The 24,033-nt window shown below is 46.7% G+C and overlaps 1 protein-coding gene across 2 annotated transcripts in view; it reads right to left on the reverse strand.

Moving 5' to 3' along the window:
* LOC115400966 (transcription factor COE3) overlaps nucleotides 1-24,033 on the reverse strand; it is a 112,460-nt gene that overhangs the window by 67,882 nt on the left and 20,545 nt on the right. For both annotated transcript variants that reach the window (XM_030109067.1, XM_030109059.1), the window contains exons 5-6: nucleotides 20,287-20,360; nucleotides 14,456-14,524 (exon numbers count right to left, since the gene is read on the reverse strand). In XM_030109067.1, the coding sequence (XP_029964927.1) occupies nucleotides 14,456-14,524; nucleotides 20,287-20,360 (143 nt within the window). The remainder of the gene's footprint in view (nucleotides 1-14,455; nucleotides 14,525-20,286; nucleotides 20,361-24,033) is intronic.

Consider the following 24,033-nt stretch of genomic DNA (forward strand, 5'->3'; position numbering starts at 1 on the left):
AAAAAAAAAAAAAGCCTTTGTTCAGATGCAGCTGAGCTCTGCTAACAGGCCCAGATCACTATTCAACACACACACACACACACACACACAAACACACACACACACACACACACACACACACACACACACACACACACACACACACACACACACACACACACACACACACACACAGAGTCATTAGTGTCTGTCAGCAGGCGAATCAGCTGAGAGAAAAATAAGAAAACTGTGCTGGTGGTCAGGAGGAAAATCAATACGTCCATCTCTACTGTATGTGGGGGGAGAAGAGGGGGATTCTGGGTAAAACCTGTCCTCAGATTATCTACCTCAAAAAAAAAAAAAATAGGGCTGTTGTGTTTCTGTGACTGTATTATGTTCACGTCAAACATTTACTGATTCTGCCATGAAATCAATGATCAGACAAATTGGGCTTAATTTGACTGTGTGTTCCCGCTTATTACACACACACACACACACACACACACACACACACACACACTCATACACACACACAGACAAGCACACACTCGTCCCAGTGACCAGTGTCTTCAGACATGAGGTTGACAAATCCTCCCAGACCCATCGAGTGTGAGTGTGTGTGTGTGTGTGTGTGTGTGTGTGTGTGTGTGTGTGTGTGTGTGTGTGTGTGTGTGTGTGTGTGAGTGTGTGTGTGTGTGTGTGTCTGTGTGTGTTATCTGAGGGCTATTAGTCGCCATGTTATCTCCCGTTAGTCGTCTCATCAGCAGCTCATAGAGAATAAATAAAGAAGACTTTATTCCTCAGAATGAGCCAAAGAAAAAAGGGGGGAGGACGGGGGAGGGAGGGAGAGGGAGGGGGTGGGTGTATTGAAGGAAAGAAAAAAAAAAACGCAGAAGAAGAAAATCTCCAATTCATTGAGATCAAGTCAATAACACTGTAATATTTATGAAGGCTGGAAGCCAGGCTGCCCTAAAACCCAAACTCCAGCAATCCTGAATTATAAATTGGTATTGATTTGTGTTGTGGGTGAGTGAGCTGCTGTGTGTGTGTGTGTGTGTGTGTGTGTGTGTGTGTGTGTGTGTGTGTGTGTGTGTGTGTGAGGCAGGATGCAGCTCAGCTCAGCTGCTCGATTGTTTTCACGCTTTCACGGAAAAAAGATGTGGAGCTGCTTGTTTGGCAACAGTTAGGAACAGTGGGAGCAGGTGAAGGTGTGTGTGTGTGTGTGTGTGTGTGTGTGTGTGTGTGTGTGTGTGTGTGTGTGTGTGTGTGTGTGTGTGTGTGTGTGAGAGAGAGAGAGTCAGGTGTCTAACTGTGAGCTTTACTGGGGTTTGTGTGTGTTGAAGAGAAGGGAGGCTGAAACCATCCTGAGAGTTCACTGCTGAATCTGAATCTGAGCTCGACCTTCACTCAGTCATCTGAGACCAGCCAGGTGACCTCTAGGTGACCTCTAGGTGACCTCCATGTCACCCCCGGGTGACCTCCAGGTGATTCTGTGTTATTTCTGCTCAGCTCTGGTTTGTTTATGGACCATTTAATGAAATATTGTATTCATCTATGTTGGATCTCTGTTATTTCACAGATTATTTCTGTTAAGTTTTGACTTGTTTTCTGGATGATTTATTGAATTATGATTGTGTATAGTCTGCATTTTTTTTCTCATTTTGTTTCTGCTAGTTGTGGATTAGGTTCCAATGTATTTCATTTCATTTTGGGACAGTTCACAGGTTTTAACTTATTGTTTGTTATTGTCACTGTGTGTGAGTTTCTGGATTATCTCTGTTGCTTCTAGATTACAGACATGTCATACCAAAGGTCCCATTTTGATTCTGGATTTTGTGAATCAACTTTTTTTTTTTTTTTTAGATAATTTGGGGTTATTTGATATCAGTGAAGGTTGATTTTTGCAGAGGTAGGTTGAACGAGTTTCCATGTTCTTCTAATTTTTTGCTGGAAACCTTCAGATCTGATAAAAATAATTCACACGTTTTAATATTTAAATACCATTTCATGAACACCAGGCTTCTTTTACTGTTTTTATTAGAAGATAATTTAGCAATCTTGAAGATGAGTGATTTACGTGTTGGTTTTAATTTCACAGAATTCAGGAGGGGATTTGATCAGCAGCTTTCATTAAATGTTATTGATCTCTTTGTGGCAGGGGGGCGGGGGGGTTGGGGGGGGGACTCTAATATTGTGGTGAAAAGAGTAAATCACAGTAGCGTCTTCATTTCCAGGAGCTTGTAAACGGGCTGCAGGCAGAGCGTGAAGCCGCCTGCGAGCAGCTTGGTGCTGAATGAACTCTCCTCCAGCTCCAGATTGTCATCAAACTACAAAGAGGAACATCAGAGAGCCACACAGGCCGCTGTTTTGGTCGTTACGTAACCCAAACCGTCGTCTCTCCTCCCCAGTGGCTCTCCGTCCCCCCCTGCCCCCCCCCCCCCCCCCGCCTCGCCCCCCCATATCACATCCCTCCATCTTTATATAGAAATCAATACCCTCTTAATCTCCCCTCCCCCCTCCCCCCTCCCTGTGTCCCCCACAACTGTCTCATTCTCACCCTCCATCACCCCCTGCACCTCCTCCTGCCCCCACCTGTCCATCTACACCCCCCCACCCCCACACCCCACACCCCCTTCTCTTTTCCTGCTGTCGTCGTGTCTGGACTCGCCCGACTCACATTTCACTCTTCTTCACACACACACACACACACACACACACACACACACACACACACACACACACACTCTTTATTTATTTATCTCCAAAAGGGAGAAAAAAAAAAAAAACACCACCTCTGTTTCTGCTTCAGCTCTCGTCTTTCAGAGGTTAAACTGTCACGAAAATGAAGGGTTTTTTTTCATGAATAATGGAATAAAAATATTAATGAATTAACAGTTGATGAAAATGTTTCTTTTTTTTTCCGTTACAGCTCTTTGTTAATCTTGAAAACGGATCCTAAATCCCCATTACTTAAGTGGAATCGTCGTACTTAATGAGGAAAACGGGTTCGAAAATTACACGACACGAAAAAAGGAACAATTTACACGTATCAAATAAAACCGTGCCTGATGAGTTTTGTCAGCTTTGAATCGCAGCGAACTTGGAAATCTTTAATTAGGAAACAGGGATGTGTAAAATGTGTAAAAGTAAAGGGAAGAGGGAAATTGTGTTAAAAGTCTCACTGCTCACAGGCCTTTCATTAGTCAAAATTAGACTATTTGAAGACGTCTGTAAGCCTCTGCGGCTGCGTTTGATGGATAATCTTTAAATGCTTTCAAGTAAACACATTTCTGTACATTAGAGTGCTCTTGTGATCCATTAATCTAACTGGTATTTTAATCCGATAATAGTCCTACGTTAAATGATGTGAGGAAAGAGTAACAGACGTTTGCCAAAGTTTCTCAAACTGAAGTCTTCAAATAAAACAGTCAGGAGTTCAAAATCCACTCGAAGCTGAATCCACAGAAATACCAACACCACACAGGTGTTTGTTGAAAGAAAAACATTGAGGACAGCTGTCAATACACTGCACGGAGAGACAGCAGCTGTGCAACTCCACAACTGTTTTCAGGTACAACAAAAGCACAAGAGAAAATTCACTGATTATCTTGTGAAAGTCAAAGCATAATCCCTCATTTTACATTAGGAATATGTCAGTAGCTTGCTACATGTTACCGTATAGCCTGGTAGGATCACTACAGCCATGACAGACCGTCAGAAATCAGGCCTTGCTCTTGCATTTAGCCTTTCATACCCAGCATGGATCGAAAACAGTCATTCGGCTCAACTCTCAAATGGTCTAGCATCTAAAAGACCTCCATGAGAAATAAAATTTCATTTCATCTACATAAAGAGAAAAAAAATTCTGTTAAACTCATCCATGTGCTTAATAATCCTGGAGGGTTTCACATCTCCCCAACAAAACTCATGTATTATTAAGTAATGAAGGAGATGATCTCCTCTCTCCATCACCCATGCTGCACCTCTCCATCAGCACAGCAACACAGAGAAAAACTACAGAGGCAGAAATGTGTCAGACCGCTGCGAGCCGAGCGGTAAGCAGACGTCAGAGTTGATCTGGTGCTCTGACAGGAACCTGCAGAGGAGCCAAACAAATGTCTGCTAACATGGCGGCTGCTGGATGGAGAACACACGCTCGCTCCATCCCCTCCCCCACATCTGCTGGAGAGGCAGGAGCCCACGGATGGTCGTCCTTAATTAGCCACACCGCACTCATATTCCTGATTAAACCGCTGTGTGTGTGTGTGTTGGTGTGTGCGTGCGCGTGTGTGATGGAAGGTTATCAGTGCATTCTTAATTGGGAAAAACACTCGAGTGATTAACGGGAGAGAAGATGGGCGAGAGAGCCTGAGAATGAGTGGCTCGCAGAGAGAGAGAGAGAGAAAGTGAGAGGAGACGTTTCTAATCAAAACAGGTTGTCGATGCTCTGAATACTAACGGGTCTGACCAACATCGCTCAGAGACCTCTGTGCTTCAACTGAGAGGAGTCAGAAACAAACCACCCAGGAGCACCCGCCAACAGCTTCAGTTTGGACGAGTTCGACTGTTCCACAGACTGTTCAGGGTCTGCTCTGCTCTTCAGAGCCCAGGACCCAAACCTGGATGGATTGGTGGAAAACCAACAGAGGGCTGGGTTTCTGTAAGAAACGGGAAGTCCGGTTCTCTTGGGGTTGGTTGGTTTGTTCAAAATTTGGTCCCTCAGTTTGGTCCTATCAGAAGTCGGTTGATTCATTTCCACTGATTTGATCTCATACAGCTCAGTTGGTGTGGTCCCATGTATGATCATTTGTTAAATCTGGATTATAATTGTTGGTTTGGACCATTATTTTTCAATTGGTTTAGCCATGGCAGGATCAGTTGGCTTGTTCTTGTTTAACTTGGTTTGTTCCAGTTTAAGTTCATTGGCCAGTTCCAGGTTGAGTCAGTTGGTTTGTTCCATTCTAAACTCTGTTGGCTTAAGTTTTTTGGCTTCTTTAATAGTTTGAGTCAGTTGGTTCACTCCACTTTGGGTCAGCACCGAGGGTGGGCAGCACAAAAGGAGACGTGTGATTGGCCCTTCAGGTACTGGTGATCGGTCTGAACGGTGTTTGGAGGATCTGGACTCTGGAGCAGCAGCAGGAGTGCAGATGATGGACATGAACTCGAGCATCAGTGAACAAAGATCGATGACTTTTTCTCACACTGAACACTCGAGGAGGAGGAGGAGGAGGAGGAGGAGGAAGAGGGGGAGGAGGGGGCGGGGTTACTGATCCCTTCTTGTGTGTGTATTGTGTACAGATACCTCAGCTGGGAGCCCGAACATCCTGAGTGTGTTTGTGTGCGCTGAGATTAACAAGGTGCTTTGCCTTGAGGGGGTGAGGTGCATGCTGGGAGGGGGGATTTGGCGAGAGGTGAAGGAAGCAGCGAGAATGGAGGGGGTTCCCAAAGTTCCCATGATCCCCTGGTGTGCGCCCCGCCCTGGGTGTTGGGGGTGTTTCCAGCTGAGCGCGGCGGGACGCCGACACCGCGGCGGCTAACGAAGCCGCAGGCGGTGATGTAATCACATTTGGCCTTCTCTCAATCCAATTAGGAGTCACCGGGAACCAGCTGATGGCGGCGAGTCGGCGGCCACCAAATACAGATTTTATCAGCTCCGCCGTTGAACGCCTTTGTGTTAATTTCTCACTCTGCTCCTGTTCAAGTCCAAGCATGTTAACCGCTACGCCGACTTTGATATTTCACAGATTCAGAGGAAGAGTTTAATGGCCTGACTTCTGGAGTGTTCCTGCATCGGGGTTCACGTCCAGTTTCGCTCTTATGAACGGCTCAAACGCAAAGCGCTTGGTTCCAACTCATCATTTGACCTCTTTTCTCATTTAAATAATACTTTTCAAGTGAGAAAATGGTGAACATTTATCTTTTTAAGACTGTTAGCACCAACTTAAAGTACAAAGTGATTTTTAAAGTAATTATGTTTGACTGTATTTTGAAAAAAAAATCCATCATTCAATATTTGTCCTTGGTTTCGTAGAAATATATTAAAGCAAATGGATTATTGCTAAAATATTTCTCAAGCAAAAGGAGGCATTTGGTCCTGTTTGAAGGTGATTATGTCAACAGTTTACTGGTCCCGGCCACTCGATGAGCGTTTAACACCCCTGTTCTACACAATAATACCATCTGTGGATCTAATTACGTCTTTATTGGATCCAATTTCAAAGGCCAAAAGTAAATGAAGCCACGAAACCAAATAAAACAGTGTTGGTCTTTCTTTGCATCCATCTGTCTTATTATTGATCTTAGTCACTCCTTCCTCTCAATAATTCCAGTAATTACTGAGTGAGACGGGAATTTATCATCTTTATATCTGGATAGTTTGATCTTTATCGGATTAAAACTCTGTGAGGTTAAAGTTGGTGAAACATCAGATTTAATGCAGAAAAAAAAAATGACAGAGATGTTTGTGTTTTTCACACTGGCAGCAGGTTTGGGTGTGTGTACAGTTTAGTGGGGAAATCTTGGCAGCGGCATCACGCCGGGTCAGCCAGACTTCAGGGATCAGCTCCTCCACCAGGACTCCTCCTCCTCTCCCCTGAGGGAGGGGGGACCTGGGTTCCCCGGGCCACTGAACATTTCTCCCTGGATCACGTCAAAAGTGCCCCAGGCCCCGAGGGCCCCCCGAGGGCCCGGCTCCACCCGGGTATAATGGAGACAGCCAGACAGGTGGAGGCAGGCGGGCGGGAGGCAGAGGTGAGTCCTGCCCCCCCCCTCCCCACTGACCGGCCAGAGAGAGACGTCCTCCTGCATTCCCCCGAGGCTCAGTCTGAGGCTCGACTCCTCCATCCTTCCCCTCCTCAAAAGAGTGCAGTAGTTTGGGAGTCTCAGCACCCCCTCTCCGCTCCTCCCCGTCTCCCTCCACCCTCAGAGGTCTGGTCTCAGCTCCTCCTCCGCCTCCAGCATCGGGTGGAGGTGGTGTGTGTCTGCGGAGTCTCTTTGTGGAAACGGAGGCAGAGGTCGCGGCGAGATCCGATCGCAGCGTCGGCCGTCCGTCATTCCTCGAGCTATTCCCGTCGCCGCTCGGTCACACGAAGTAAACACAGCTCTAAAAGCAGGACTCATGCGTGACCCCTGACCTCTCTCTCCGTGATTCCGGCCAAGTTCAGAGTGTAGAAAAAATGCTGAGAGGAAAGCAAAGTACTCAGAAGTGTTTACTCCAGCAAAAGCACCAAGAGAAGCTTCTAAACACTCTCAGCTGCAGCTGAAGCAGGAGCTCGTCGCAGGAAAACGATCCTTCATGGTGAACATATCAGAATATAAATATCATGAACTGCTGCTGCTGCTGTTTGAGACTCCTCCAGTCTAAAGGCTGAGATCTTCCAGAGGTCAAAACAAAGCAGTTCTTCTGCTCAAATGTACATTTTTCTCCTCGGTCTGTTTTGGTTTGAACCCAGCGAAGGCAGGCTTCACCCCGTCCATCACAGCATGTATCATTCATGAAAAGACCTTCTTTACAGGTTTCACCCATCCTTCAGTCCGAGCAGCGGGACACCGGCTGAATCGCTGAACCACCATCTACATCCTGCACTCCACAGTCGACCCACAAACACACACAGTTCACCGAGATTCTCTCTCAGCCGCACAACAGCCGGCCTCCAATTAAACCGGAGACTTTCAAATAAAAACAAAAAGCAGGAGTGTTTTGTGTTTGCTGCAGGAGGAAGTCCGATAGTGAATTGAGACTTTATATTTAGGTTAACAAAACATCTACTGACAGTTTTAGTTCAGCCTCTGATGTTGGTCCAAAATGTGCAAATGAAACGCTGTCAGTCCAGTGTGATTACCCATGATGCATCAGTACCAGTCCTGTGACCCTGGTGTATCCAGCCTGCCCTCCTCCTCCCCCTCCTCCCTCTCTGACCCGCTCTTCCTCTCCTCACCCTCCATCTCTCGCTCTCCTTTCAATTTTAGCCTCGCCTGCCCAGTAATGTCCTGCTTTTATTGTAAATCTATACTCTTAATCTGGCCGGCTCCGATGGGCCTCGCTCGCCCGATCAATAAGCCACGATTGCTGAGAAGGGTCCACAGGGGCAGATAACCCACCGTCCCACCCACTCACCGACCCCCCTGCGGAGTTAACCCTCCATAGGGTGCAACACACTCCGAGACATGACATGTAGCTTCATATGGGCCGTTTATTGCTCATCCAATAAGGAATATTTTACCTGGAGAACCACAAAAAAAAAAAAAAAAAACCTCATGAGGGGCTCATGTAACCTTCAACATGGTCTCGAAGCCTGAAAACCAGCTACTTTTACCAAAAATATCACATATACACACACACACACACACCACATCTGTAACTCAATCCATCAGCTTCTATCATCACATCCATTACTCAGGAGGGTCGGGTAACGCTAACGGGATACCAGCCTGTTCGAGTGATCACCCTCAATGAAGCAGCCGGAAAACCTCATGAAGAAAAACTAGTAATTGTATTAAAATAATGCATCATCCAACCTATGAAACACCGATCCAAAGGCTTTAGTCAGTCTGAAGTTGTCCAAACTAGACTTCCACAAGAAACACAGAACTACTGAAAACACAATTTTTAGAAAACGCTCTATGTGAAAACAGGAAAATACAACATTATCCACGCTGTCCTCTCGGTGCGGCTCACAGACAGCGTTTACTCCTTCCTCCACCGCTTCCCTTCAGACACTTTAAGGTAAATAAGTAAAATGCGAAGCAGCGTGCGCTGACCTCCGGCTGCGTAAACTACAATATAAACCTTGAAATAAAGACCACAAAACTTTTGCATGGGCAAGAGTGAGAGAACAAAGGGAAAAAAAACAATAAAGGGAGCAGAAACCTCTCAGGTGAACTTTATCTGAAAGCCCGTGTTGTTTCCTCCTCAATCGCCTCTTTAAATCAAACCTTCCTCTCTCCTCTGCAGCCTCGCCGGCATTTCTGCTCCCACGAGACGATAAAGCATCTTAACTGCCAGACCAAGATGCTGTGCAGGAGTTTCTTTGTGCAAATGATGATTAATTCTTAAAAGCAAGCGGCATACAGATAAAATAAAAGCACTCGACTCTTCGGAAAAAAAAAAAAAAAAAAACACAAATCCAGGACTCTGTCTTGAACCTTTCCTGCCTCCATAAGTCTTGAAATGTGACTTTAATTTGGTTCAGGAGGCTGCAGGAGGAGGAGGAAACCGCTTCTGCTCCCGGACTGCAGGGGGCTGATGGGAAGTGGAGTTTGTAGATGACGGGAGCTTCGTGGAGTCAGAAAAAAAGACGCCGAGCGTCCGCGAGGTGGGTGGAGTCACTGAGGACTGGAGAGTTCCCCCCAAAAAAACAGATATTTATCAGCTTATTCAGGAAGTCACCAGCTGAGGAAGACGTTTTGCTCAAAGCTTCCCTGTTCACGCAGGTTTCCAGGCTCTTCTAGACGCCGATTGAAATCTGTGTGAGAAGCAGTTTGCAAGGAGGTCAAAGGTCGCTCTCCGTCACCCTGAACTCACCTCCGTGCCGAGGACATCAGAGCCGCCGGCGGAGCGGGAGGAACAAGTGGCGATGAGCAGAGGTCGTGACCTCCATGTTAGGGCGGAGGCTGATGGTCAGAGGGAGGAGGAGGCGGTGGAGAGGTGCGCTCTGGGTAATTACAGCCCGGCCTCCTCGTAGATTCTGACACTCTGAGGCAATTTATTGCCCCACTCGGGCAACTTGGCCACCCATCTAATTGCAATATTAGCGTGTAATAACGGCGGTGTTACGGCGATCCGTCAGCGCCGCGTTCTGCTGCCTCGGCGGGATTTCGGCCATTAACCGGCAAACCGAGGAAACAAAGCGACCTCTGAGAGGAGCATCAGCCCACATTTATATTCACACACACACACTCTGCAGCTGAGGCTCTGAGACACACACACTCGTCTGTGACGACATAAAGGGTCAAATCATCCAGTTTATTAACACGACGGCTCCAGAAACAACCGGACGACCGGAACGCCACAAGAACCAGGAAATGAGGAGAAATCCTGAACGAAACCACAAAATCCGACAAGAAAAACATGACGTGACAATTGTTTTCTGCATAATTACGCTACAATTTTAAACTAAAGACTGGAAAAAGCTTTAAAAAAATAAAAGACACCTAAAATATGTAAGAAAAATTAGAGTTGATAAATGCAGATTAGATACTGACAATGAGTCATTTCTGAGACTGGTGTTGCTTTACAGTGTTTAAATAGAAACAAAGATTCAGGAAGCTTTAAAAATGCTTTGTGTTTCATGAGTCGGAAAGTCACAATACTGTTAATACCCGGGTATCAAAACCAGTTACATTACCGAAGGAAAGGTGACGGTGAATCAGCACATTTACTTTTCACTAATGTTTACCTTTCTCTCTGTGGTTCTTAAAGACTGAAGCTTTGAAGGAAAAAAGCAGGATAAAGTGAGGAGGAGGAGGAGGAGGAAGAGGAGGAGGAGCAGCAGAGAGAACAATGTGGTGATAAAAGCTGAAAATCTCTGTTTCCGTCTGCAGGATAAAGAACGTGTTTGATTTACTTCAGCGAGACGTGAAACCTCAACATTAAACCGCTTTACTGTAGCTGCTCGGCTCATCATTTACATGATGGGTCACTAAACACACACACACACACACTGTGTGTGTGTGTGTGTGTGTGTGTGTATGTGTGTGTGTGTGTGTTGGAAGGGTCACATTAATAAATCTCTGTATCTCTTAACAGGCGCTAAAATGCAGAGAAACAAGCGACGCCGCAGTAAATCAGCAGCAGAGAAATGACAGTGTGTGTGTGTGTGTGTGTGTGTGTGTGTGTGTGTGTGTTCCCTGGGTTAGTGGACCAGTGTCTCGTCGTGTCCTAATTAAAGGCGGTGGGCTGCAAGGAAGCAGTGTCGACCACCCCACACAGTGTAAAGTTAGAAATAAATCTCCTGTTAAAGAGCAGAACATCACATCATCCTGGTTTCTGCTCTGCTGCTTCTACTTCTTCGTGTGTTTTGAATTTCATAATATTATGACTGAAGTGTGATCTTTCACTGGGTCTGGGTTGGACAGTCTTGCCATCAAACGACAAGACGTAACATGATTTGTGATCTATTCATCATCAGCAGTTGATAAACTGATGATTTATTCTACTGGACGGAGTGACTGAGCAGCATTAACCTGGTGAATCTGGCGGATCCGAGCCGGACCAGATGAGACCAGATGAGACCCTGGAGGACTGACACTCCCACTGCAGAGGATTCTGCTTTGGATCAGTGGACTGTGGGTCTGAGCCTCCCTGACCTCCATGTCTTCATCAGCTGAGCCTGTTCTCATCCTGCTGCAGTCTCTCTCTTTTAAAATTATCTCTTTTTTTGCCACATTTTAGCTTCTTTGTAGCTAATTTTTGTCACTTTGAATCTCTTTGTCACATTTTTTTCAGCACATACAAAAATGGCTGCACGCTGAAGGACAGACCTCAGAAAATCCACCAAATGTGACACAAAACGGATGAAAACTCATCGAACGACATTTAAACACATCCTAAAATATCATTATGGGGCTTCAAAAAGACGCCGAGCAACCGATATGAAAACTAAAGACTGAAGTGCAAACTGATGGGAAAAACACATCAAACCACATGAGGGTCTGAAGAGCCTGATGATTCTGAAGGTTCTGAAGGTTCTGAATCCGTGGGTGTGAGTTACTGTAGCTACCGGAGTGCTGGCCGTACCAACGCTGTGGAGCGTCATCGATGTATGGAGTCCATCTCATGTGTGACAGGACAGACAGAGAGGTGACAAAACCTCTCAAAACACCCATCACACACACACACACACACGTGCACGCACACGCACACGCACACACGCACACACACGCACACACAGAAGTGAGAGGATGCAGTAGAGTGTATGTGTGTGTCATTCTGGCATGTGTGAACATGTGTGCACTGTATTTTCCCTTCTCGAAGTGTGTGCGTGCGTGCGTGCGTGCGTGTGTGTGTGTGTCCTCTGGTCCTGGTCCAAGGCCTCTCTAACGAGCCAGTACGGACTCTGTCCTGACCCCCCTCCCGCTCCTCCGGGCACTGCGGGGGGGGATCGGCGGGTGTTAATGATGGAGCGTTCAGTTTCGTACGATATCATTCCTCTTTTTTCAATCCGCGGCATTGGAGGAAAATCGTTGCAGGATATTTTAACATTCTAAACAGCCCAGGCTCCGGAAGTTCAGCGACTAAATAACCTAATAACCCGGTAACGTTTCAGCATCGATCGCGCTTCTCGGCTCCATGACGTCTCTGGTGTCATTTCTCTTTAAAGCGCCGACGAGACGCCGAGAACTGACACACGTTCACACTGCTTCAGACTCAGGGTTCAGTTCTGGGATCTGACAGCGGAGGATTTCACTGTCTGCTCGGGTCTGATGGGAGTCAGATCAAGGTGCTGCGCAGGTGAGTGACAAGATGATAATGAGATCAAACAAGTGGCGAACGATTAATGAGCGAGACGAGAAAACACTGAAATACAGACGATACAATGTGAAGTGACACAAAGTCTGTTTTCAAATACTTCAAATATAAAATGTAAAGAAACCAAAACTAAATGAAATGTAGATATTTCTCATTAAAAGCCCAGATTTTAGCTTGTAAGTGTTTCAGATATGAGTTTAAGATCATGCACATCGTGTTTGTAGTCAGAATGTAGAGCCTTTTAGGAGGCGGAGCTGCAGATCTACACACACACACACACACACACACACACACACACACACACACACACACACACAGTTTGTGCTGTCCAGCTGAACACAGCGACGTGCAGGTCTGAGGAGGAGACGCTGCTCTCCTCCTCCTCGGTGTTTTCTGCGTGTGGTGTTGATTGAACAGTTCACACGGCGGAGTCTCGAGTCGGAAACGGGAGGTGAGAAAGAAGTGAGACACCAGAAAGGAGGAACAAGAAAGAAAAAAAAACACAAAGGCAACTGGATTCGACGTGAAGCTTTCTTCTGTTTGAGCTTCAATCTAATTTAATCACCTGAGAGAGAAAAAAAATTCAGCTTTACTGTGTCTTTATGCTCTGAACATCATCAAACTTTTACGTTCTTTAGCTGCTGATTACGAGTTTGGAAATGTCAGCGACCCTAAACGCCACATCATTTATTTTTTTACACACTACGGCACTTAAAGCAGCATAAATTAACTGTTTAGAGGTTATCAGGAAGAAATCTGAGCTTCTGGAAGGTTTTCCACTGTTTTACATGTGATAAGATGAAAAATAAGCTCAGATAAAATAATCTAAGGTTAAGGTGAACTAACTTCAGCGAAATAAAATTATACAATAAAATGTTAAACTTTAACATAGAAGAGTAGTACAACTTAAAACGGCATTGGTACAAAATGAAAACAAAGTATTATGAAATAAACTGACCTACAGTAAGTTAAAATAAGATCATTTAAATTCAACAAGACATATCTAAGTGAAAATATGAGAAAAGAAGAAGGTTCAGCTAATCAAGATCAGATCATTTCATGTAAGATGAGTTATAGAACAGATAAGATAAGGAAAAAAGCAAAGACAAATGTCAAATTTAGATTCAAGAAGATTGAAAAGTAGACACAAATTAGACAAATAACAAACTGAAAGCTACAAAAAAACCTAAAACAACTAAATATGAGAGATGACAAGCTAAGTTAAGCTAAGTTAAGCTAAGTTAAGGTAAGACAAGAACAAGACATACAAAATGTGAGATGAGGCGCAGACAGGATGGCTGACTGTATGAGACGGAAAAGAGATGGGAGGAGATCTCGATGCTAAACATGATGTATTCTGAGAGATATTTAACATGATATGGATTTTTTTAAAGTCTGTACCAAGGGTATCAAACATAAGGCCTATGGGCCTAAAGCGGGCCACTTGGAGCTCCAACCCGGCCGCCAAATCACCGAGCAAATTATAAAAACAACAAAGTTCAGCTCTTCCAGGACGTCACTTCGAAACTGTGCTGCTGATGAAGACTATGAGAGGAAGATCACCAGAAAACAAATCCAGTAGAACAGCGGAGAACCGAAGAGGACGAGGGTCCTGCTGCGTTCACGACCACGGGACAAATCAGAAACATTCATCAGTCTAATCAGATGCACCCAAAGAAGAATTTTAGGTCCAAAGTTCATTGAACATCAAACTAAAACAGCTCAAAATCTGATAAAATAAATCTTTAAATTAAAGAACAGTCACAAATGGGCACAAAATCAGCTTCAATCTCTGCCCCGAAGAGATCTGAAGTTCAGGCTGAACCGATTAACAGGGTCAAAGTTTAAAGTCTGAAACAAACGAGTTCATTCAGCTCGACTGAAAGAAAAAACAAATCAAAAATGTCTCAAACCTGAAAAATCAGCCTCGATTTGTGTGAAATTAAAACTCTGTACCTCCAAGAAAACCTTTCTATAACACACACACACACACACACACACTCCTACCTGTCGATGATGACGGGGTCAGAGGGCGTCTCGTTTCGGTTTCCACAGCTTTTCTTGTCACAACACCGACTGAGGAAAGAGAAGAAGAAGATCAGAGAACAAGTCAAACTCGCTCCACTGTGGTCACGCTGCCTCTGAGCTTCCAGCCTGCGGTGACTCTCTGGTTTATCTGGAGCTCCGGAGAACAAAACAATAAAGTTATGAATCAGAAACCAATCAGAAACAAATAATTCACATCACACACACACACACGCACACACACACACACACACACACACACACACACACACACACACACACACACAGGTACAGGTGAGGCAGCAAAGTGGCTGGTGAGCGATTGACCCAAGCAGCTGACTCTCCAGGCCTCTGGAGGGAGCGCTTGGTTTCTACTGCAGGCCTATGGAGGGAGCGCTTGGTTTCCTCTACACTCTACATCCGTCTGCCGCCGGCGGCGGCGGGGGGGGGGTTATAGTGGCACGTTGAACAGCAGCAGGCTGAGTCCAGCACATTAATATCCGTCAGACCCACCGCAGACGTTTCGTCGGTCGTTTACTGGAAAATTTGCCGCACGCTGCTGGAGGCTGTCAGTGAACGCACCACGAGGCTCACAGTCCGACAGGTGGGTTCACATCAGGTATTTAAATAGTCTCAACACACACACACACACACACACACACACACACACACACACACACACACACACACACACACACACACACACACACACACGGAGGAGGAGAGGCCTCACAGCAAAAAGGAGCAGCGTCCAGGAGTGTGTCTTCACCTCGGCTGTGTCTGAGGACAACTTGGTTTTTTTAGGGAAATATTGACTGTAAATCTGAATGTTTCTTCCGGGGCGCTGCGGAGGAAACGGGGGGGTTTCACCGCCCTGAGCGTTGCCTGCAGGCGTTCCTCTCAGGCTGCATGCATGTTCAGCCTCCACCAATCACAGCGCCCGCAGGAAAACCCTCCGTCTGAGAATCAGGGAAACACACCGAGGACGACTGGAGCAAAACCAGGGGAAGAGAGCTTTATCAGATCATTTCCTGCTTTTCATTCTTTAAAGATCATTTCCCGTCACTTTGAACTGGTGTTCAGGTTTTGGTATTGTTTTGTACTAGTTTTAGCTATTTTTTTAGGTAATTTCCTGTCATTTTCTACTGGTTTTAAGTTTTTCTCAGTGGGTTTTGTCTGTTTTGTGCTCATTATGTGTCTCCATTTAGATGCTTTCCATCCTATCTGCATCATTTTCTTTTGATTCATTTTGTTTGATGGTTTGAAGTTTGGTCATTTTTGTGTCTCTTTTTGGTTTTTTGTTGCCTAAGTTCATTCATTTATAATAAAATAGTGGCTGTTCTTCATCAGAGGTGGTTTTTATACAATGCTTTCTGTCTTTATAGATCATTTTCTGTCTTTTTCTCCTGGTTAATCCCAGGTCTGGGTGTTTTCCATGCTTTCTCTTTTTCCTGGCCTGTTTGTTACATTTAAATAACTTTGTGCTTGTTTTAAAGCCAGGGGCTGCTTGTTTTTGACGTCATTATTTTCAGGTTCGTTAAATGTTACTGCTTTGCTCTGTTTCTGAGCAGATTTCGTGTCTGATTGTTGAGGTTTAGCAGCAGGTTCCTGCGTTCTGGCTGTTCACAGCTCAGGATCGATTTGTTCTTTCACCTGAGTTTGAATTTCTTCCTCGGGCAGTTTTCCATCTCGTAGTGATCTCCGCATTAATCTGATCTTCTGACGTCACGTTTTGTGAATTTCTGCATCCTGCAGGTTGTTTTTCCTTCGGCGTCTGATGGTTTTCTATCACTCTGTGTTTTCTTGTCTTTCCTTTATCTGACATTTCGTCCCGTTAGGGGTATTTCCCCTGTTTGTGCTTCCAGACTTGTCCTTCTGTGACTCCGGCTGGCTCGTTCCGTGTCCTCTGAGGAGCGTGGGGTTCGTCTCCCACCTGAGAGGCCGGCGGCTGTTGCATAAGAGGAGTCTCCACTCAGCGTCCGTCCCACTTTCTCAGAGGAAACGTTCACATTTCTCAGCCTCTAACCAGACGGAAGCGTTAAGATATTTGTCCAGATTAATTTACGGCGCTACACATCAGCCGGAGCTGCAGCTTTCTGAAATGCAAATCTGACAGAAGTGATCCATCTATCATTAATACTAACATGACTATCTGCACGCACCACCTCATTTTCTGCCTATAATCTTCTGACAAGCTGCTGGCTGCACAATGAATTCACATCTCTCTCTCTCATCGCTGTGAGGGTCATTAACATATCTTCCGGTAATTCTTAAAAATTAATCATATTGCATATGACCCGTGACGTCCAATTACGCTCCTGCACTCGCCCCATGCTGTCCTGAATCAAATTGCCATTTGACAAACAAGCGTCAAATCGAGGCTGCGAATGCCAAATGAGACGCTTTATGAATCATTTATCACACCATTTGATCTCTAAGTACAGAAAAATCATAAACTAAGCGCTGTGTTTGTGTCCCCGCTGCCTCTCTGTCTCTGTATGGATGTGTACGCCCGACTGTTGCCATAGAACGCGCCACAATAATTTATTCCCCCAGCTACTTGGAACCATTAGTGAAAGTTCCAGGAGACCAATTAGCATTGGAAACCCACTGGTGCTGCTGTGGTGACAACCTCCTCCAAACTGCCAAAGAAGTGTTATAAACAAACCGGACCCCAGGAGCACTGCCGGGGCCCCCCCGGGGACCCGGAGCCCCTTTCCAAAGACGAAAACAAACCTTGGCTGAGCGTCCACAATATCGCCTTAATGACGTTTCCCCCCGGGCCGCAAACAGGCTAACACCACGGCCGGCTAATGACTGAGAGCAACAACACACACAGACCTGAGAGCGGCCGCGAACGCTGTGTGAACCTACGTACGTGTGCGTGTGTGTGTGTGTGTGTGTGGCTGCAAAATAAAACAAACAGTGTGTGTTGTTGTTGTTGCTGTCACTCATTTGGCAGAGAGAGCTCATCCCTGGTTGCTGCTGCAGAGAGAGGTCACACACACACACACACACCCATACACACACACACACACACACACACACACACACACACACACAGGCCCCAAAAATAATTCAGGCACGGGAGCCAGTTTGGCCGGCGAGCCCCAGCCGGGCCACACAAGCATCATTACCGCTGGCTGCTCCTCCTCGCCACTTCAGACGTCTCCACAAGTGGAATCTACTTAAGGCACAAAGGGAAGGTTTGTCCGGGCACGTCGGCGTGTGGCGATCACACGAACACACACACACACACACACACACACACACACACAAATGAAGAGGAGAAAAAAATAACTGGGAGAGTCATTCAAAGGCTCCCTGAGGAAGCTGCGGATCACAGCGTCCAGATAACACCGAGCAGGACGGCCGGCTCGCTTTCAAAGGGCAAGTGTTGTAATTACCCGAAGGCCTGGAACGCCTCGGCAGCCCTGGACCGCCGCCGCCGCCAACGCCGCCGCCACGCCAGCCGGGCACGGTGACTCCGCGAAGCCGCGCCTGCCAACCTGGCCTGGACGCCGGCCGCCTCTCCGAGCCGCGGCAGCAGGTTGTCGCTCGGCGTCGCCCGGAGCCTGGCAGCCAGCGAGGGAGCGGCGAGAGGCGCACGGAGCCCGGCCAGCCCGCGGCGGCCTGCGGGAGCCCGCTGGCAGGCCGGTGTGCCAGCAGACCTGGCTGCCGCGCGCTCGCCGCGCACGGCCGGGGGGGGCGCCGCGGCTGGCGGGGCAGGAGTGCCGTTTAAGAGCGGTTAATGTGGCGCGGCGATACGACGGAGAGGACGCCGCTTCTTTATGACACAGGACGTCTCCAGGCTTTTATAGAGCATCTTCCTCCTCTGACATCCAGATTATATTAGATTACGTCCATCCTCTGCTATCAGATGAGGGAGAGCAGGTTTCTGCAGGTGTTGAACTCTGTCAAACCTTTTCAGCATCAAGCTGAAGAGGAGCTGAGTGAAAGTCAGTCGTCGTTAAGATTTATTTAGCTGGTGTTTGATTCCATCGACTCCTCCGTCACAGTGTTGGAGCTCATAACCACACTGATATGAGTGTTGCTCTTTATTCGTGACGGCAGCCAACAGAACTAGATTTTTCAGGAAATGTGAGCTGTTTTGATCATCTTCAAGGCATTTTGAGGGGAAAACTGATAAGTTAGATTCAGACATTACTCAATATTTTCCATCGTTGGCTGAATGACTGAAATTTCAATCTTTCATCATCATAACCTGAAACATCTTATTTGAAAAAACTTCAATTAATAGCTAGAAACTTCAGCAATGAAATGTGATTCAGAACAAAAACAATGGAAGTAAGTGTTTAGCAGACTGTTTCTTTAGACTTCGTTCTGTTTTAGGTTTCCTTATAACGTGCCTTAAGTGTTTCTTGTTGCCTTTGGCAGCATTACATTATACTTTCAAACTCATTCAACTGAAGCAAACCACAGATTTTCTGCGACTGCGTTTGTCAGAAAGACCAAAACAGCAGTGACGTGTCAAGCCGTTGCCATGACCTCTGATTTCTGAGCGGAGGCCATTATTAGACCGGTACGCCGTGAACGGGAGCTTCACCCAGAGGTGTGGCCCAGCAGGCCGCATCCAGGTAGACAAACCAACGGGGACGTCCATAAAGACGGACTCACCTGGGAGCAGGCAGACAGTGAGAGATGGAAACACTCACTCATTAGTGAGTGGAAACACAGCATCCATCAGGGGGAGAGCTGCTTAATAATCGCACTCAATCACGTAATGACTGAAGCTCAGAGACGCCGACAGCCCGCCGTCATTATGGAAATGAGGCCGCTATCGGAGGATGTGGAGGGGAGACGAGGAAGACTCACTTATCTGTCAAACCAAACACCAACAAGTTTCCCATCAATCTAAACCAACCAGTTAAATACAGTATCTTAACCGTTTAACCTGTTCATCTACAACTAACACACTAATCGGTTAACTTCAGGAGCTAAAGTCAGGAAAACAGTAAACAATTCTTCACCAGCCTATTCAAACTATTCCCTTGGTGAGGAGTTCATCAGCATCACAACAGAGTCATTTAACTACTCTAGTCCAGATTCAGACCAGCTGACATGTAAACCAGGTGACCTCTCCCAGGTAACCACTCTGCTCTGCACTTCCAACAGTTAACCAGCTAACCGGTCCACGTATGCTGCTGATAAGCCAGTTCATATTTCCTGATCTAACCAAGGTCTCGCTCCACAGTTAAACTAGTTCAGCTGGTAACCAGTTGATAACCAGCAGGAGTAAAGAGATGGACGGAGGAATAAAAGTGAAGCAGCTCTGAGAGTCCAGAGTCAAGCCTGGCGAGGCAGTCCAGACAGAGACGTGTTTATGTGTCCTATTCTCAACACACACACACACACACACACACACACACACACACACACACACACACACACACACACACACACTTCTTCACTTCTCAGCCTGACCCAGTCAAACCATTAACTCACAGACAACAGCAGAGACACGCAGGCCAGGAAACGTGTTGATTGGTGCGATGAACGACAAACCAACACCTGCTTTTTTTCTCTTACACACACACACATACACACACACCCACGCACGCACCCATACACATGCACACAAGCACACAGCCGCAAACACACAGGTCAGATAACTCTAAGAAAAACAAACCTTTTTTTTTTTAAATAGATCGATAGATCGATCATTTAAATTAAAGCATGAGTGTGTATCATATCTGTAGCATCATTAACACACACACACACACACACACACACACACACACACACACACACACACACACACACACACACACACACAGGAGCTGTGTTTTTACCTGCACATGATCTCGTGGGTGAGGAGGACGCGGCACATCTCCGGGTTTTTGTCCTGACCTTCGTACAGGATGGGCTGAAACGAAACAGTGAACGTAAAAAAAAAAAAAAATTAATGCAAAAACGCACAACAAAGTGAACAAATGCAAATCAGGGATTATTTCTTATCATTTTTCTGCATTTTGTCTCATTATGCTGGGAAAATGTTCCAACCTACTCTTTGATTGAATCCACAGTCACATCCACATCGAGGTCGTTTTATTGATTTTCACACTTAAACAGGTTCAGCTGTTTAAACAGGTTTACATGAAGATCAGATTACAAGCTGGTTTCCTGAGCGTTTAACATCTGTCAGACAGTTTGACTAGGATTAATAAACTAAAGGTGAAAACAGACGACATCCAGACCTGCTCAGACGTTAACGCTTTGTATTTAATATATATTCATAAAGGACGCTCCACTGAAGCAGACTGAAGTTCGCTTCATACTGACTGAAAGAGAAATACGGTTAAACTAGTTACCAACCAGACTAACCAATCAGCTCAGGCAGCGTGTGACCTCGCTGCTGATTGGCTGACGCGTTCAGGTGTTTCCTCCCTCCTCGGCAGAACATCCGACCTCCCCCCTCGCCTCTCCCCCCCGCCTCCCCCCCCCCCCCGTTCGGTGGTCTCAGCCTCCTCCGGCCTTCCCAGAATTCCCTGCCAGATGGCGGGCGGCGTCCCAGGATGAAGCCCCCCGCCCCTCGCCCGCCCGCCTCCCCTCCTCCTCACCCCCACGGAGCTGTCATGTCAGCGTCCGGATGACGGATGACCGCTGAGCGCGGGGCGAGGTGTGTGTGCGCGTGTGTGTCTGTCTCTGTGAGGACCGCGGCGTGTTTCTGGCTCGTGAGGACGTCTCGGGAGCGCCGGGACCTCGGCGGTGGGGGGGGGGTGAAGCTGGAGCCGGGGTTCTGGGAGGGCAGCGCTGCAGCCGCGGCCCTCACAGAGATAGCAGAGTGTGTGTGGTTTTCCTAATGGCTGCAAATGAACTCCACTAAAAGCATGTGTGTCCTCAGACTCCTCCCTCTCTTTTCCCTGCCATGACCCACCACTACCTCATCCACCTTTATAGTCAAAACAGACCTCCACCCTGCACACACATACACACACACACACACACACACACACACACACACACTCACACACCCTGGGGGACGATACTTTTAGGATAACGACCACTTCTGCATTATTGATCCTGATCCTGGCTCTGTTCCTCTGGACTCAAACGCTCCAGTTTGACCAGCAGGGATGTGGATTGCATCAGGGACACGCAATCACACACACACACACACGCACACACACACACACACACACACAGAGCGTAGCCTCTCACAGCTAAGTGTTGAATAACCTCAGCTGTAAAAACTCATCTTCATCCTTAAAAAAACAGAAAACCTCTGCAGTCTGGACGGAGGAGGGAGCGGGCGTCACGGCGTACTTCGCTCAAACAGAACAATGCAAGACCACACACACCCACAATCCCGAGTGGAAGAGTCCCGAGGACGCTGGCGGGCTCAGCGGCGAGAGCAGCCTGGAAGGTCACTGGTTTGATTTCAGTGGGAAAACCAAAGAATGTGGTAAACCTCCAGGAAACCCTGAACCTCCCCTCAACGGCTGCTCCTGCAGGGAGGGCAGATCTCCCAGCAGCGCCGTGTTCACGTGACGGAGGAGCTTCTGTCAGCGCTGTGGTGCAGTGGCAGGCACAGCAAAGGCACAGCAACCTCTGAGAGGGTTGCTGTGTGGTGTTTGCATGTTTTACCTGAGTTTTATTTCCCCTTAGACTCTGAAAACATCGTTTTCAGTGTTCCTCCTGTGTCTGTGTAAACACACATTTCCATGGAAATGCAAATCTTTTCTCAAATTAAAACACAAAAACATTGAAACATTGTCACGTGAACGGAGCCTGACTCTCTCCTACGATCCAAAATCAAACTTCTTAAAGACGTGTTGCCTTTATTTTGACTATTTCATGTGTGTGTGTTTTTTTTTTTTTTACAGTATTTATTCACTCTTAGTTTTCTCTGAGATTCAGCATCCAGACCTTGAGACAGTTTTAAAGTGAAAGTGGCAGCCAAGATGTAAGTGAAGCAAGTTTGAGACCTAAAAGTTGCTGGTTCAAATCTGTGTACAACCTTGATAGTAAAATAAAAGCCAGGACTGTCAGTGAAGCTCCTACAGGCCTGAAAAGCAGCAGCTTCTTCAGGTTCAAACTAGAGGATGTTTTTTTAAATATGAAGACCTTCTCAGTGGGGGGCTGGGTTCTCTGAACCTGGAGTGTGTGTGACGACCTGACGACCCCCTCGGGGCAGCTGGGGTCCTGCTAAGACGGACACTTGTTGAAAGCGAGAACTTTCTTCTTGCTGCTAACCTTCAGTTTGCTGTTCGGTGTTTTAACCCTGGGATAGCTGCCTCTAACCCCCCCCCACCCCTCCTCCCAGCGACCCCCCCCCCCCCCCCCCTCCCCTCACCACCCCGCCCTCTCCGCGTGGTGCCGTTCAATCTGCATTAATGCGGCTCCTCCTGACTGGGGGCGCGGGGCCCCGGCAGGCGCTCGGCGGGGCCGCATCGATCGGCGGGGGGACTCCAGCCGACCCGTCTGTCAGCCCCGGCTGTCGGCCAATAGGGTGTCATGTAGCGGGAGGTGGAGGTGTGTGTGCGAGCCGCCGAGGAGGAGTTGTCAGGATTATTGTCTCCAGTGTGCCGTCGCTGTGCCACATTAGGGCCTATTGATCGGTGTGCGCGGCTGACGCTTTGTCGGGGAGCCGCTTGGCGCATCGATCGGTGACATACCGACAGGCCGCGGCAGCGGGGGAGGGAAGGGGGGGCCGGGGGGGTGAATGAAGGGAGGGCGGGGCTTGCGGGAGCTTTAAACAGGTGTTTGCAGATGAGTCACGTTGGACGGTGAGGAGGCTGCAGATTAACTCGGCAGCTCTCAGCCCACACAGGACGGCTGCTGCTGCTGCTGCTGCTTATTCACTCTCTGCTCTCAGACCGCAAATATACAGCTGCTATTTATCCAAACACACACTTCACACTGCTGACAAACCTTTTCAAGAGGAGCAATCCAGCTCTTTAAGACAGATGTGTGAGCTTCAAACTGTAAAATATGAATAAATCTGACGGAATCATTTTCACACCATTCAACTGATCATTTTCTGTGGTTCATTGATCAGAATCAGCGACTGTGACTGAGTCACACCTTGCAGCAGACTTCAGTCTGAGGTCTGGATTCTCTCCATCACACCGCTAAAACTAGATTAATCTAGTGTATCCTTCACTTCTCCTCCATTTTACTGAAGAACAGCAGAGAATATTTAACTCCCTCAGCTTGTTGTCTTATTAGTTTTGTAGTACGTAATAAAGCAATAAAGGCCACGACCGCCTCTTTATATAGTTTCATGAGCAAACTGCACAAAAACTTGCAAAATTATACTTTTCCCCCAAGAAATTCAGTTTTAATTAATAATTTTTACATTATTGGCTGCACTTGTGCAATGATTAAAGGATCTTTTAATGCTGGTTCAAAGATGTAATAACCAGGTAAAAAGGTAAAGGAACGATTTGACTCTAATATTTTATTACAGTGTTGGTAAGTCATTGTCGTATTATCTGTATTCCATCAAAAAATTTTAATACATCCTATTTACATTATCATAAAACTGTAAATACTAGAGAAGTTTTTAAAGTTTATTCTTATTATTTCAGAATTTT

The sequence above is a fragment of the Salarias fasciatus genome, chromosome 2, assembly GCF_902148845.1.
Source record: "Salarias fasciatus chromosome 2, fSalaFa1.1, whole genome shotgun sequence".
In the NCBI taxonomy this organism is placed as follows: domain Eukaryota; kingdom Metazoa; phylum Chordata; class Actinopteri; order Blenniiformes; family Blenniidae; genus Salarias; species Salarias fasciatus.